At 39.4% G+C, this 15,931-nt stretch overlaps 1 protein-coding gene across 1 annotated transcript in view; it reads left to right on the top strand.

The window, feature by feature from the left end:
• Window positions 1–15,931, top strand: part of MTREX (Mtr4 exosome RNA helicase) — a 325,983-nt gene that overhangs the window by 159,192 nt on the left and 150,860 nt on the right. The window contains exon 18 of the mRNA XM_029577212.1: window positions 318–386. Within this exon, the coding sequence (XP_029433072.1) occupies window positions 318–386 (69 nt within the window). The remainder of the gene's footprint in view (window positions 1–317; window positions 387–15,931) is intronic.

Below are 15,931 nucleotides of genomic sequence, written 5' to 3'. Positions count from 1 at the left end.
ATAACGGGATTTAAAAAGGTTTGAACAAGTTTCCAGAGAACAGATCCATTAACTATTAGCCAGGTACTAGTACCCACTTTGAGTTAATGTTGAAAAAGCAGGATAAAAATCAAATAAATAAGAGGTAAGTTTAGGAAGTACAATCTCTTACTGCCAAGAGCAAGGAGTGAACAGGGAATGGATCTCCCCGTTAGCATCTGCTGGGGACATTTTCCTAGTGACCCAGAGAGTTCATTATCAAGTCTCAATGGATTATTGCTCAGAATGGCATTTCTTATGTTTTTATTTCACTGACTATTTTCTTTTCTCCTTTTTAGGTAAAGAATGAGGATGAGGAGTTTGGTTGGGGAGTGGTTGTAAACTTTTCCAAGAAATCAAATGTAAAGGTAAAGTCATAAGCATAAAGAACCATATTTTCCAAAGGATTTCTCACATTATGTGCTTGTTTAAAAAAAAAAAAAAAAAAAAGAAGCCTTTTGATAACTGCCCAAAATATTCAAAGTGTTAAATTGAAGAATTTTCATAAGAACATAAGAAATTGCCATGCTGGGTCAGACCAAGGGTCCATTGAGCCCAGCATCCTGTTTCCAACAGAGGCCAAAACCAGGCCAAAAGAACCTGGCAATTACCCAAACACTAAGAAGATCCCATGCTACTGATGCAATTAATAGCAGTGGTTATTCCCTAAGTAAACTTGATTAATAGCCGTTAATGGACTTCTCCTCCAAGAACTTATCCAAACCTTTTTTGAACCCAGCTACACTAACTGCACTAACCACATCCTCTGGCAACAAATTCCAGAGCTTTATTGTGTGTTGAGTGAAAAAGAATTTTCTCCGATTAGTCTTAAATGTGCTACTTGCTAACTTCATGGAATGCCCTCTAGTCCTTCTATTATCCGAAAGTGTAAATAACCGAGTCACATCTACTCGTTCAAGACCTCTCATGATCTTAAAGACCTCTATCATATCCCCCCTCAGCCGTCTCTTCTCCAAGCTGAACAGCCCTAACCTCTTCAGCCTTTCCTCATAGGGGAGCTGTTCCATTCCCTTTAACACTTTCCATTTTAAAGTTTCATTAATTTATTTATTTAGACATTTTATATATTGTCATTCCATATCAAGATCACAGCGGTTTACAAAATTAACCTGTCGATTGAAAAGCTCCAATACAAAATTAAACCGCTTACTAAAACATATAACAAATAATACAGGAAAATAATATAACAGCTAATACATAATAGTAATCAGTACATTGTAAGTCGTTTCATTGCATTTGTCCTATATGCTTCTAGTCCAGAGAGCTCTCATCATTCTTAGTATTGAAATTCCCTCGCTCTCTTGTTACATTTTATTCCTCATGCTTCAAACTAAAAACTCTCTTCCTCCTTGATACAGTAGTTCTCTTACACTCTGCTGATTTTTAAGTAAGATTATATACATTTTTGAACAGCCATGGTTTTAGCTTACATTTAAATCTTTCTGCCTGGTATCAAATATAACATCACAGGTGGTGAGTTCCAAAGCTTCGGACCCACTATAGAAAACACACAGTCTCTTAATTGAGTCAGATGCGCACTTCGTATTGTTGAAATGATCAGTAGATCTTTATTTTGGGATCTTAATGCTCACTGAGGTGTGTGTAGTTGTAATTTCACACCAATCAGACGAGTATCACTGAAATGAATTGTTTTGAATATTAGCGTCAATACTTTGTAATAGATTTGTGATTGTACTGGTAGCCAGGGCAGTGAAATCAGTGTGGGTGTAATGTGTTCAAATTTTTTAGTTCCTAGTAAGAGTCTGGCTGAGGCGTTTTGTAATAATTTAAAGGTTTAAAAGACTTGCAGGAAGACCCAGTAATAGAGAGTTGCAGTAGTCTAGGTTTGAGAAAATGAGTTTTTAATACAGTATGAAATTCCTTGAGAGTTAATAAAGGTTTCAGCTGTTGGCGTAACCTATATTGACTAATTTATTGATGTGCTTTTTCATAATAAGATTTTCATCTAACTGGATACCTAAATCTTGTATTTGATTTGAAGGAGTAATTTGAAAAATCCCCAAGTCCAGAAATATTGAATAAAATTGCCGATAGAGATGAACCTTGAGGGATACCTGTATCTGTATGGAAAGTGTCAGATATGTGATTGCCCAATTTTATCTGAAATGACCTATTAGGAAGGAAGAGAACCATCTGAGAACACTATCATCAGTCTCAATGTTGATCAACTGATGACATAACAGGGTGTGATCGACAGTATCAAAGGCCGCTGTTAAATCAATTAGCATGAGAAAATAAGATTCACCAGAAACAAATCCTCGTAAAACAGAGTCCATTAAGGAGAGGAGAAGAGTCTCAGTTGAATGATGTCTCCTAAATCCAAATTGAATTGGAAAAAGAATATCTTGGTCTTCCAAATGATTCACCATTTAGGATAACACAGCTTTTTCAAGTATTTTTGAGAGAAAAAACAAGTTGGATATGGGATAATAGTTATCCCAATCATTAATTCTACCGGTTTTATTTTTCGGAATCGTCTTTATCACTGCTTGTTTTAAACCAGATGGATCAAGTCCTTCAGAAAGAGATAGATAAAGGAAGTGATTTTAGGAGTAATAACACAGTGTACTTCTTTAAAAGAACTGGCTGGGATTAGATAACATGGATGATTAGCCGGATTAATTTTAGCAATAATTTGACTAATTTCAGGATTGGTTACTTTGTCGAGTGTAGTCCATTTAACCAGGCCATGGGAATCCTCATGGGCTCTTGTAAAATAAGACAGGGACATTTTTTATTTTTTTTAACCTATTAATTTTATCTAAAAAAAAAAAAAGTGGCATTTCATTACAAGTGGCCTTTGAAAAGTTATAGTTTCTCAAAAAGGAAGATGGGTCCTTAATTAATTTTTTAACATCATCAAAGAATAATTTAGAATTAAATATTAATCCATGGATCTGTTTAGCATAGTAATCTTTATTAGTTAATGAGATCTATATTTTCCGAGGGATTCTGGAGCAGGACATTTTCGCCAGCGTTTCTCAAATTTTCTGAGGGTCTGTTTAATACATCTTAAATTATCATTGTTCATTGGATTCTTCAGATTGGAAGTGTTCTTTTCTTTATTAATGGTTCTCGTTAGCTGATAACCTTAGTCCTGTCCTATGTCATTGACAACTTGTTCCCAAGAATCAAAGGCAGAAGAAGCATTAGCTTGATTTAATTCAAGGAGTTTATTTTCCATTGATTTTGAAAGTATCTCCTTGTCTCTCTTTTTCCTGAAGGTAAAGGTGTGATTTTGATCTATCCTTTTAGAAAGAGGGTTAAGGATGGTTTTTTTCAGCTTTATTAATTTGTGGTCAAATCAGGGTAATATGGAGTGGTAAGTATTAATTAGTCAGTTACTGAAATTGGCAAATGCTAGGTCTAAAATTTCTGTGTCAAAATTTTATAAAAGCTTAGTAGACAGCTTTAAATATATTTAGTAGATAAACATTGAGGTCCATATTCAGCAAGCCAACAAGCGATGAACTTAATTAGATAATTTTAGCCGAATATTCAGTGGAACAAGTCTTCTGCCGAATATTCCTGGCTAAAGATTATTCATTTAAAACGTATATGCTGAATATAACCAGTTGAGCAAAAAAAAAACAACCCTAGCTTAAAAATTGTTGACAAAATCCCCAGCCCTACTCTAACCCCCTCCCCCTGAATGCCCAAAAGCGACACTTGGCCTAAATAAGTAGTGCCGTAGAATTGACAGCTCCAGGCATATTAATTTATTCACTTCACTCCAAATGAAAAGACCAATGATTGGGCCATCCAAAGAACTGTCATTAAAGTTACTCAGTCAGAAATGAGTAACTTTAACTGGATAATGTGAACTTCTACCAGCGGTCAGTGAAGGGACCAGTCTTTGGTCTTCTCACCTGGAGTGACGTGGACATATTAACACTAATGTGCTGGAGCTTTCACTTCTACGGCACTTAATCTTCAGTCCAGGGGGCCACTTTGGGTGGTTCTGGAGGTGGAGGTTGGGGGTGGGACTTGGTTCCAAAACCTTTTTTAAGCTATTTTTTTCTTGTGCTTAACTGGCTACATTCAGCATGTAGCTGGTTAAATTTTGGGGGTTCAAGAGATGGGGATTTGGCTGACAACTTTTTTTGTAAGGTAGATTAAGAGATGGGGATGGGTGTACACACTGCACATTTTTTTGTGTGTGTTTTGTTTTCTGGCTAATTTTAGACTACTTTTCTCATCAGAAATAGCTGGATAACTTTACTGGCCAGTGCAGAATATTTTTGCTAGCTGGGTAAATTTGTCATATTTCCAGAGCCGCCTGCTCCCCCCCAGTCCATACCCCCTGCCATTATTTTTCAATCAGGCTACATTTTAGCCAAATAATGACTTATCTGGTTAAAACTTTGCATTCAGCGGGGCAGAATATTAAAAACTCAGTTTGTCTGACTTAGTCCCAAACTAATTCAGGCAAATCATTTTGAATATTGACCTCTGTGGGATTTATTTCCTTTCAGCCCACATAAATTAGACAGAAAATAGGCACATAAGTTCCATCAACTTTCAAAGGGAAAGTACACACTTTTCCTTTTGAAAAACTACACCACCAAAACTACCTGCACACAATTACACCTGCTAAATTCTGTGTACAATTTTTTTTGAGAACTTTATACTCTTACTTTTGAAAATGCAAAAGTAGGTGCATAAGTGCAAACCCAGTCCCATACCTCAGAACTCCATCAGTCAGTGCAGGTAAACTTGTGTGCAGACACAACATGTACGTGTGAGTTTACCTGCATATTGGGCAGCCAGTTTTGCACATAGAACTCTATTCCTTTGAAAATTACCCACTGTATGCAATGTTAGTCATCATCTTTTGTCTGATTTAGCTTGCTATAACAAGTGCTTTTCATCTTAGCTCTCTGATTCAACAGGGAAATACTGGATTGTTTGGAATAATTACTAGGGTCTTCATTATTTTTACCACTTGGCAAATACAGAACCAGCAATGTTGCCAGCTGCCAGCTGAGTCAGAATTGTCAGGCTTAGGAGAAGAGAAATCTTCTAATCGTTTCATAGGTTTCAGTCCTTCTGTTGAAGTTGTTTTCCATGTTGGACAGGGATAGAGTGACTCTGATTAACTACTGTATGAGGGTTTAAGGACAGCTGTTAAATTCTTTGTGGTGAGGTAAATATGACAGATGCAGAATATTATGGGATAGGCTCATGCGCAACTTAAGATTGTATGCACAGACTGTTTTGAGTTTTTGCTGTTCAGTATCTCAGTGTTTAGAAAAAAAATCAATTTGAAAGAACTGAAACTTTTGTAGGTTGCCACCATTTTGAAAGACCAACAGACACTATGTAGTGAATAAGCTTTCAAGACCTCACAGGCTGTTGCTTCTGAAACAAAGCTGAGAAACTGAACTTAGTTTGCCTGCAATGCACTGCCAGCCCCATGATACATTATAGTTGTGTAGAACACATGTTCTTCCTGCATTTTGCAGTTGGTAATTAGTCCAAGAAGTTTTCTTCTTAAAATTACATTCTCTCATGTTGAAAAAGAATTTATCCTGGTGGTAACCGTAATTGCAGCCTTATCGTATTACTGTATTTTTGTTTCCCCTTTTATCTCAGCCCATTTGCATTACTTTTCTTATTAGTACTCATAATGAGCTTTCACAATACTGTGTAATCCTTCCAAATTTCTAAAACATAGACCAGAATCTGATTCATTTACTACACAAAGGAGGGAACCGCTTTAATGTTATAAAAATGGCTGACAAGAATAGTGGCTAAACAAATACTGAATATAAATAAAGCATAGCCCTTTAGAGGTGGTTTTTTGTAGACCTTTATTAATATGAAATCAAAAGGTGTAGTTTGCAACTTTTTTGCTAGTGTCTCAGCTGTTTTTTTAGAAGTAGAAAAGCACAGAGACTTCCTCTAATGTTTAAAGGGAGAGTTGTCTAAGCACTCAGAACAATAGGAAATTTGCTTGTAGAAACATTTTTTTTTTTTTTTTAATAAATGGACCGTCATAACAAGCACTACTGGTGAATTACCTTCATTGCTTTTCATTTAATTATAGGTCCCATGTATGTCACTCTTTATAATTTTTATTATGCAAATAATGTTTTTGAAATGTCTCTTAAGTTACTTATCTTATCATTAGTTCATGCTTGTGCAGTCAATATATTCTTGCTGAGTCAGTTCAATCATTGTGCCATGTTTTGGGATCTCATGTCTGGAAGGTTATTTTATCTCTTCTTTATGGTCATAGTTTATATTTTAGTAGTGACTGAAGTCTTACTTTCTATTCAGGAGCCTTGGAAAACAGTAAAATTTTAATGGTAGAACTAATGAAACATCTGCTCAAACACACAAGTGTCTGGACTTGCTTCAGAGTCCAGAAATCTGGGAAGCAGGATTACAGAGACTATGCCCAAGTTAAATTATTTGCATGGCACAGAAATTACCCCAAATTTACTATAAAGACCTCTGCATGCAGATGACATTTAATATGAACAAGTGCAAAGTGATGCACATAAAAAAATAATCCCAACTATATGTACAATGCTGGGTTCTATACTGGGAGGCACCATGCAGGTAAAGGACCTTGAAATCCTTGAGGACAATACTGTGGGAGCTGGGGTTATTCCTTCTTGGCTCACTGACAAAGATGGACAGGACTTCATTCCAGAATATTGCTGTTTTAATGATCAAGTGATATCACAAGGAGAAGACAATTAGGAGCAAGTTCCAGTAGCATTCTAAAATCCATTTTATTCAGTGAAACTTAAATACTACTAGACAAAGGAGCTAGTATGCCAGGGTTTGGTTGCATAAATATGTCTCAAGCCGTAAGTTTTGTTTATTTCTGCAAGAAAGCACATCACTTCTGCTAGCCTGCTAGTGTCTATTCTCATAAACATATTTATCAGATTGGTAATATATAATTTCAGAAAGTATTGATCTGCTACTGTAAGATGAATTGAACAGAGGGTTACAACCAAATGGCCTATCAATCCAGTCATTACCTCCAATAAAGGAGGAGACTGGAGGGAATTTCCTAAACCCCCTAGCTAATCTGCTTCTCTTTTCCCCTATCCGCCCCGACCCCTAAAACCCCGCTAACTACCTTTCTTTTTTTTTAACTCTCTGGAACAGTAGCAGGTTGCGCAGGCCAGTCGGCTTCCAGCACACACTTCAGTGGGAAAGTGCCTAATGGCGCTGTCCCAGCCTGCCAAGACCCTGCCCCTCAGCCAACCCCTTTTTCCTAAATCCGTTCTTTGGCGTGTACCGGGAGTTGCGCAATGTTATAACATGCTCGTGCTGGCACATCGGGGCCTTCCCCAGTTCCCTCCCAGTCCACTCCAATTAAGGAGTGGACTGGGAGGGAACTTCCCAACCCCCTACCCTAACCTCCCTTCCCCTTCCCCTATCCCTATTCTAGCTTCCCCAAATTGTTTTATTTTACCTTTTGTTCCTGCCAAGGAGCAGGAGCAAGTTGCGCGTGCCAGCACATGATTCCCCCGCCACAGCGGCAAATGGCCGCTGTACGGGGTGCCTCTAGCCCCGCCCCTACCCCTCGGTCCACCCAAAAAATGCCCCCCAGCCTGCCCCTTTCAGGAAGGTCCGCGCTTATGCGCATACCGACCTTTTTGAAAATAGGCTCAGTGCGTACTAGGCCCAGCCACGCACATGACCTTCTGAAAATCCGCCCTTAAACCGATAAACCTTGATGCTTTAATACTACTGCAACATTGCTCCCCACTTTGATGGCAAGGAGAAAAGGGGAATTGGATTCAGACAACAACCAAGAGGGCCCCAACGTCTACAGTCTTGGGGTATTGATACTCAGGCATAAGGGAAAAAACACTGGACTGCTTCTATAGCAAAGTCAATAAGCAACGCACATCCAGCAGCACTGTCTGAATTTTCAAGAAAGCTCATTACCCAGTAAAAAATCTTGCTAGCTGTAATTTTTATGGGTCATTGTAGAGTGTGTGATAACTGCACAGAGTGGCAGTTACTATCCTTAAGAGAAACATGGGGGAAGACTGCACAGAGTGGCAGGTGCTACCTAGGGAAGTTTGCTGGGCAGACTGGATGGACCATTTGGTCTTTTTCTGCCATCATTACTGTGTTGTTGTGTTACTATATAAACCTCTATCATATCTCCGCTTAGCCGTCTCTTCTCCAAGCTGAAGACTCCTAATCTCTAGCCTTTCCTCATAGGGGAATCATTCCATCCCCTTTATCATTTTGGCTGCCCTTTTCTGTACCTGTTTTCTAATTCTGCTATATACTTTTTGAGATGTGGTGACCAGAACTGCACACAATACTCAAGATGAGGTTGCACCATGGAGTGATAGATATATTATAATATTCTGTTTTATTCTCCAGTCCTTTCCTAAAAATTCTTAGCATTCTATTTGCTTTCTTGGCTGCTGCTGCACTCCGAGTAGAAAATGTCAATGTATTATCAGCGATGATGCCTAGATCCTTTCCCTGAATGGTGACTCTTAATGTGGAGCCTTGCATTGTATAGCTGTAATTTGAACTTATCTTTCAAGATGTTTTACTGGGCATCATTATTCCTCTCGGAGGGTACTGAATGTGCTCTCTGGATCTCAATGATGGATATACCCATACAAAGATATGTCACAAGAAGTATCTCAGATTTGTTGTGGGGAAATATCATCTCCAGTACTGCATATACTGTCCCTTGGCTTGACATCAGTCCTTCATATCTGTATGTACTGGGGATTTATATATTTCCTTATTTGAATGATTGGCTGGTCAAGATCACATTTTAGGTAGATGCACACCACCAACCAGGTATTAAAGTTGCTAGGGTTTGTCAAAAATGACCATAAATCCAACTTAAACCCATCACTGCTATTGAAATTCATTAGGGCTCTGCTAGACATGATTCAGGCAAAAGCCTTTCTCCACCAAATTAATGTCCATAATATAGGGAATTCTTCAGAGTAAGAAGACATTAGTCTGGAACATTTTGAGGATGTTGGCATTACCAGTTTGTCTCCATCGAACGGATGCTCAATGTGCATCCATAATCCCCAATGCAAAATGGGGGCTAGCAGGTCCAAAATGTGTGCGTAGCTAATAGCGCTCATCACATGTAAATTCATATTGATGAGGCTATTAGCTATTCCCCCAATGCAAAAAAAAAAGTGCACCCAACGCGCACATTTTTACTCTCCAAAATTAACACAGAGCAGGCGTTAAGTTTTGAGGAGCCCAAAAAGTGTACAGAAAAGCTGAAAAATTAGAACTGTCCAACAAAAGTTTAAAAAAAAAAAAAAAAGTATGCCAGCAGTCAGGTTAGGAAAAAAGGCGCTCAGTTAACAAGCGTCCATTTTCCTAACCTGTGGCTGTGCACAGATTAGGAAAAGGGGCACTCTCATAAAATGGAGCGTCAACTTTCCTAACCTGCTGACAGCCACCTCTCCTGGGTGCCTGCTGCCGAGGAGGCACTAGGGGCACACCGTTTCCCCCTAAAGCCTCCTTTGACAGCTGCAGCCCATTTGCATATTGCATAGGGCGCCCCAGAGAGGTCAATCGGCATGCATTAGGAGAGTGGGCACTCAATCATGAGCGTCCATTTTCCACATGCCGATATTGCATCGGCCTGCATATGAAACAAGCCCAATAGACCATAATGTCCAGTGGAATCAAGCCACTTAAGGACTATTGGAACTTGTATGTCAATCACAGAATCTGTCTTGGTGGTTTTCCCATGCCAGTCTAGCCTTGGGTTTACCTTTCCAAATTCTTCCTCACCAATTTGTTTTGACTACAGATGTCTCCAACCTGGGCTTGGGAACTTGTATTCAAAGGCTTCACACTCAAAGTCCCTGGTCTGTTCAGGCAAAATAGCAATTTGCTTCCTAGAGCTAATTACAGTCATAAATGCTCTGAAGCAGGGTAAGCTAACTTCGGTCCTTGAGTGCCGCAAGCCAGTCGGGTTTTCAGGATATCCACGATGAATATGCATGAGATAATTTGCATGCAATGGAGGCAGTGCGTGCAAATGCTTCTCATGAATATTCGATGTGGGTATCTTGAAAACCAGACCGACTTGCGGCACTCGAGGACCAGAGTTGCCTACCCCTTCTCTAAAATCTTTCAGAGACCAAGTCAGCAACAACATTGACCAGATATAAACAGACAATCAGGTAATTGTGTTCTATGTGAACAAACAGGGAGGAACAGGATCACTCCTTCTGTATAGTGTGTCATGTTATTGAACTGGCCCATCTCTCATGGGAAAACCATAAGCACCACTTAAGCTGTCAGGTAAACAGAACATACTGGCAGACCAGCTTAGTTAGATACCCAGTCCCTGCTCTAGTTAATAGTGAACAGGATATTTTCTTGAGTAGATAGAACTGTTGCACTTTTTCTTAACAGAAAGATCCGAAGCTTCTTTTCCAAGAAAGCATCAGAGGACAGACTAGTGTCAGCTGTTTTCTTCCTTCATTGGGGAACAGGTCTTTTGTATGTCTCTCCTCAGATAGCACTAAATAAAATTCAGAAGAACCAAGGAACTATGATCTTCATAGCTCCTTTTTGGCTGAGATAAGTTTGGTTTCCAATTCTCCAGGATTTATCTATCAGTAAACCAATCCAGATGGAGAATTCCCCAACTCTGTCATCCTGCATAGTCATTATTCCTCTTGCAGTATTCCCCTATTTACGCTTTCTCCCCATCACCAAAAACATCCCCTATTCATATCTTCCCCTCATGAAGTACTATACCCTCCTACTCAGTCTTCTCTTCCCTCCCGGATTACTGTGTTCATTGTTATTCATTCCTTTTGGTGACTCTAGCAACAAAAGGAAGGTATTTCTAGTTCTGAGGTAAATGTAGTTGAAGGGAACAATTACAATAAGACATAGAGCTTATCCAGATGGCTATGATGTTGAAAGGGAACCATTAATTTTCCTGTTATCATGTTATATACAGCCTTACTAGATAATATATTCATCGCAGCCAACTGAGATGGCTGTGTGCTGTTTTTCTGAGTCATGGGTTGAAAAATTAAGTAGTGTTTGTTTAGAAACTTTAAGAAGAAATTCTCTTCACCAGAATATGCCAGATGGATCTTTTTCAGTACAAATGATTGATTTTATTTTTGCAAGAAGCTTGCACACTTGCTGATGCCTGGCTTTTTCACTTTCATACAAATATAAGATTAAGATAAATCTTCATGTTCAAAATATTTATGCATCATCCTCCACTGAAAATAGTTTAATTTCCAGTTAACTGCAATAGTTCCATACAGAAGATCTAAATAACCTTTAGTTAATTGCCAAACTCTGTTTGTATGCTTGGGCTGAGGTAGGTGAATGAAAGCATTTTTATCAATCCCAGGTTTTACAGATGTTGAAAACAGAATAGATTTCTAGGTTTGGTAGTGATCCAAGCTGTGTACACTTTGTCCTTTGTTTTGCGCCTTATTTATTAGGATATACTGCCTGCCTTTTTAACATAGTAACAAAATATTGTCAGCAGACCAAATGGCCCATCCATGCTGCCCAGCAAGCTTCCCATGGCAGCAATTGTTGCTCTGTGCAAGTGTGACCCCCATGTGTCTGTTAAGCATAGTAACTGCTGCTCCCTGCAGGTTACCCCCATGCCTTATATTAAGGATAGTAATACTTGTAAGCAAAACCAAGCAATTATCAAACCTATAACAAAATTACTGCAACATTTTTACATGGTGAGCCTTTTTGATAATTCAGATAATGCTGCTTGAACGTTCTTTGCTTTTGGACTTGGCTGTAGAAGCTTTATCCCCAAAATCAGCATATCAGTACCCAGATCATAAAAGTCAGGGCTCCGTGTTGGCTGTCTTCACAATCCAATACCCTTCTTTCCTGCCCCGCCATCAAAAGCGGAGAGCAATGTTGCAGTTGTGACAAAATCATCAAGGCTAAAGTAAGAATCATACCCCAAGACCAATGAGAAATTCACCCAGGTGGAGTACAATAGCTTGAATAAACCAATAAGGTTAGCAGCATGACAATGGCTTAAAGTCTTGAATAGATAAACAACAAATAAGTAGGCAAACAGCTCCGTAAACTAAACAATTTGTAGAGCATAACTTAGTCAACCAAGATTTAGAGTCCTGAATAAGAAAATAAGGTGTAATATTATGACCTAAATAATCAACCAAGGTATAATTAGTATGGCAACATAATGGGCCTTTACAGATTGGTCCATAGGAAGAGAACCAAATACAAAAGACATTCTCTCAAATTTGTGGCAGAGAAATGATACAGAGGGAGTTTAAAGCTTATAGTCAAAAACATTTACATGGAGGTGTGGTTAGGGGGACTCTGTAGGAGAACCTTGAAAGTCTAACAGGTGCTTAGAAAGACAACCTATCTTTCAGTAACCAGGTCAGTTTCCTCTTAGAGCCTTGACGATCAGAATTTGAATTGGGCCATGGAGTATAGGTAATGGTAACTAGTACAGATTTTGTAGGATGAGTGTGATGTGATCCATTCGCATTCTGAATTAGCTAGATTTAATGGTAAAATGTTACTTTACCAAAAACATCCCTCTATACGCTTCATTTCAGAAGATTCGATAAGGGATGTAATCCTGAGCTTGATAGATCTAATAGGTAAATTGTTGCAGCCTTGCTTTTGTTTTGTTTAGTGTTTTTCTTCTGTTCTCAGGGCATCAATAAGCGTCCAAGTTGATGTTTTTATTTTGGCTTTAATCAGCTTTACCATAAATGGATATTTGATGGACCCAGATATTTTATAAATCTAAATTAAAACTGCTGCTATAAATTCCTTTTGTACAAGACAAAACAATTTTAAGATATAAATTGTTTTCGGAATAGCATAGTTAAAATATAGTTGATTAGTTGGGGCTGGTGGAGCTCGTCTGCATTTGCTTACCAGTTGAAAAGTCCACAGAAAAGTACATGTACATGTATTGCACACATGGTAACATAGAAGATTTTTTTCTGTATCAATTTGGTAAATCAAAACATAAGCCTAGCTTATTTCAGAACCTCTTCATCAGTTGATAGCTGGCAGCATGCCGCTTTATTGCATTCCTGTGTGGGGAGAGTGCAAAAAGTAAGTGTTTTCTATCATACCCCCTCCCTCATTCCTAAAAAGAACTATTGGAATTCAGCATGGTCAAAATTGTACCGTGTTGTGTTGAATTATTCTGTAATTGTCATTTAGAAGATGTTTGTCCATGTCCTAGTAAATGGTGACGTAAGACAAATCTTTAAGAATGCCGCTTGCAAACTCGTCTAATATGAGTAGACTGGAGGCTGCCTCTGCCTGTGACTTCCAGCTCTTTGATGCCCAGCAGAAGTGTGCAAGGCACTGTGCTGTGAAGTACAATTCGCAGCAAGGATGCCTTGAGCACAAGACAGTGAATCAATGCATGCTCACAGCACACCTGGCTGTGGTCCTGCTGCCACGGGGACTGTGATCGCAATACCTTGTTGAAGGCAACCTTTCTGCCAATTCTGCTCCAGAGAGCACTTCCATGGAGCTGATCAGCAGAGGAGGGATAAGCAGGGAATATGCAAGTGAAGTGTTTATAAGATATTTTTGAGGGTTGGGCTAGGCAGATAATTCTGTGTACCCTTTATATCTTAGTGCTCCTGCTATATTAGATTAATGTCTATTGTGTCTAATTCCTGCACATGAACATTACTCCATCAGTATCTTCCCAACCAGATGTTTGCATGTGTACATTTCAAGGTTTGGACTGCTTGAGTGTATGCATAGTATGTGTCTTTTGATGAGATGGCTTGTTGGAGGGATTCAGGCAACAGGCTGTTAATATAATGTGGCTATTCCTGTTCAGTGTCTAGCTCTGACGTTAAGAAGCAGTGAAAGGAAATCTGACATACTTTCTCTGTTTTACATTCAGCTTAGGATAAGAAAGTAAGATGTTAGGATAAAAAAAAAAACCTCACATGGGAGAATGGTGAAAACACTTCAAAACACCCCTAATACTAAAATGCAGTTTTTGTTTGAGATTTATTTTGGTAGGTTTAGTTATGTTTTTCAGTATTGCTAAATTATAGCTTCACACAATACAGATACACTAGTACACCTGCAGATTTAAGCTATATACAGTTGTATGCAAAGGTTTAGGTACCCTGGTCAAATTGTATGTCTCAATGAATTTCTAAGTAAACAGAAGCTGACACAACGTCTACCTTGTCAATGTTTCTGAGACTTGAAATTGCTAGCTGGAAGCTTTGGATGTCAATCACCTTGAACTATTGGATTAGGTGGTATATAACATTTTTATAACCTTCTCCTGCTTTGTAGAAGTGAATTATCTTAATTTAAAATTCTCATATAGATGTTACTATTTATTTATTTATTTATTTATTTATTTATTTATTTAGAACTTTTTTATGCCGACCTTCATGTAAAAATATATATCACTTCGGTTTACAACGAAACAACATTTTGTAAACCATTACATAGAACAGGGGTTACATCAAACTGGGTAATAAATCAAACTGGGATCTAGGGTGATAAATACCAAAAACTGTAAACATATTGATTGATTTAAATAAAGAATAAGGGTGAAATGGAACAGAGAAGACTAACATCTTCTCTGATGAATATAGAGTTAGTTCAAGGCGGGAGGGGGGGGCGAAGGAAGGTAGGAATGAAGATTGGAAGATTTGCATGAGGTTTACAGCAGGTGGGGGAGTTAATGGAAGGATAACAAGCAGATTACAACATGAGCTTTAGAGGCTGCTGGAACTCTAGTCAAATGCAATGCTATGGCTGGGGATGGGAGGGCGGGGCCTCGAGGGGAGGAGGAAAGAGGTTGGAAATACTGCTGGTCAATAATAACTAATCCGAAGAAAGTAGATAGAACAATTGCAGCCTGAGAGGTTAGAAGGGTTAGAGTATTTGTGCAACCATGAAATTGTCTTCACCTGACTAATTAATTGAAGGCCTAACAAGTCAATCAACTTTTTGGGCCTGGTTTACAACTTAAAAAAAAAAAAAAAAAGTGAATATTGATTAAATTGGAATGGAATCCAGACGTTTGCATATGCCATGTTAATTTTTATTATTTTCAGTCTGTTAAAATCTGCAAGTAGGTTTTCATGCACAGGAGGCAGGTCTCTTTCAAAGTAAGGAGGCTCTAAAACAAAGGCTTGTGAGTGAAAGGGGGAGTGAAAGGGCATGTGAGTGAAAGGGGGAGGCTAGACGGGAGTAATCTAAGGAAGTATTTCTTTACAATGAGGTTAATGGATGCATAGCTCCCTGTGGAAGTGATGGAGACAAGAACAGTATCTAAATTCAAGAAAGCATGGGATAAGCGCAAGGGATCTCTGAGGGAGTGGAAGGGATTGTAAAGCTGAATAATTGGTGTGGATGGCCAGATTAGATATCATGTTTCCATATTTCTATGTTCTTATGTTCGCGCACCAGGCGCAAACAAAAGTGTGCCAGATTTCAATAGATACACGCGTAGCCGCTAAAATCCGGGGTCAGCGCGCGCAAGGCTGCCCAAAATCGGCAGCCTGCTCGCGCCGAGCCGTGCAGCCTGCCTCCGTTCCCTCCGAGGCCGCTCTGAAATCGGAGCGGCCTCGGAGGGAACTTTATTTCCACACACCTTCCCCTCCCTTCCCCTACCTAACCCCCCTCCCCCCACCTTTGTTGCACAAGTTATGCCTGCCCAAGGCAGGCGTAACTTGCGTGCGCCGTGGTCCGATCCGGGGGCTGGTCTGGAGGCCGCGGCCACGCCCCAGAATGCCCCCGATGACGCGCCGGCCGCGACACCCCCCCCCAGGAAAGCCCCGGGACTTACGCACGTCCCGGGGCTTTGCGCGCTCCGGCAGCCTATGCAAGATAGGCTCGGTGTGCG

Source organism: Rhinatrema bivittatum, chromosome 1, assembly GCF_901001135.1.
Source record: "Rhinatrema bivittatum chromosome 1, aRhiBiv1.1, whole genome shotgun sequence".
NCBI classification, from domain to species: domain Eukaryota; kingdom Metazoa; phylum Chordata; class Amphibia; order Gymnophiona; family Rhinatrematidae; genus Rhinatrema; species Rhinatrema bivittatum.
Note: the sequence above shows the minus strand (reverse complement) of the source record. Positions and strands in the feature narration are given on the sequence as shown.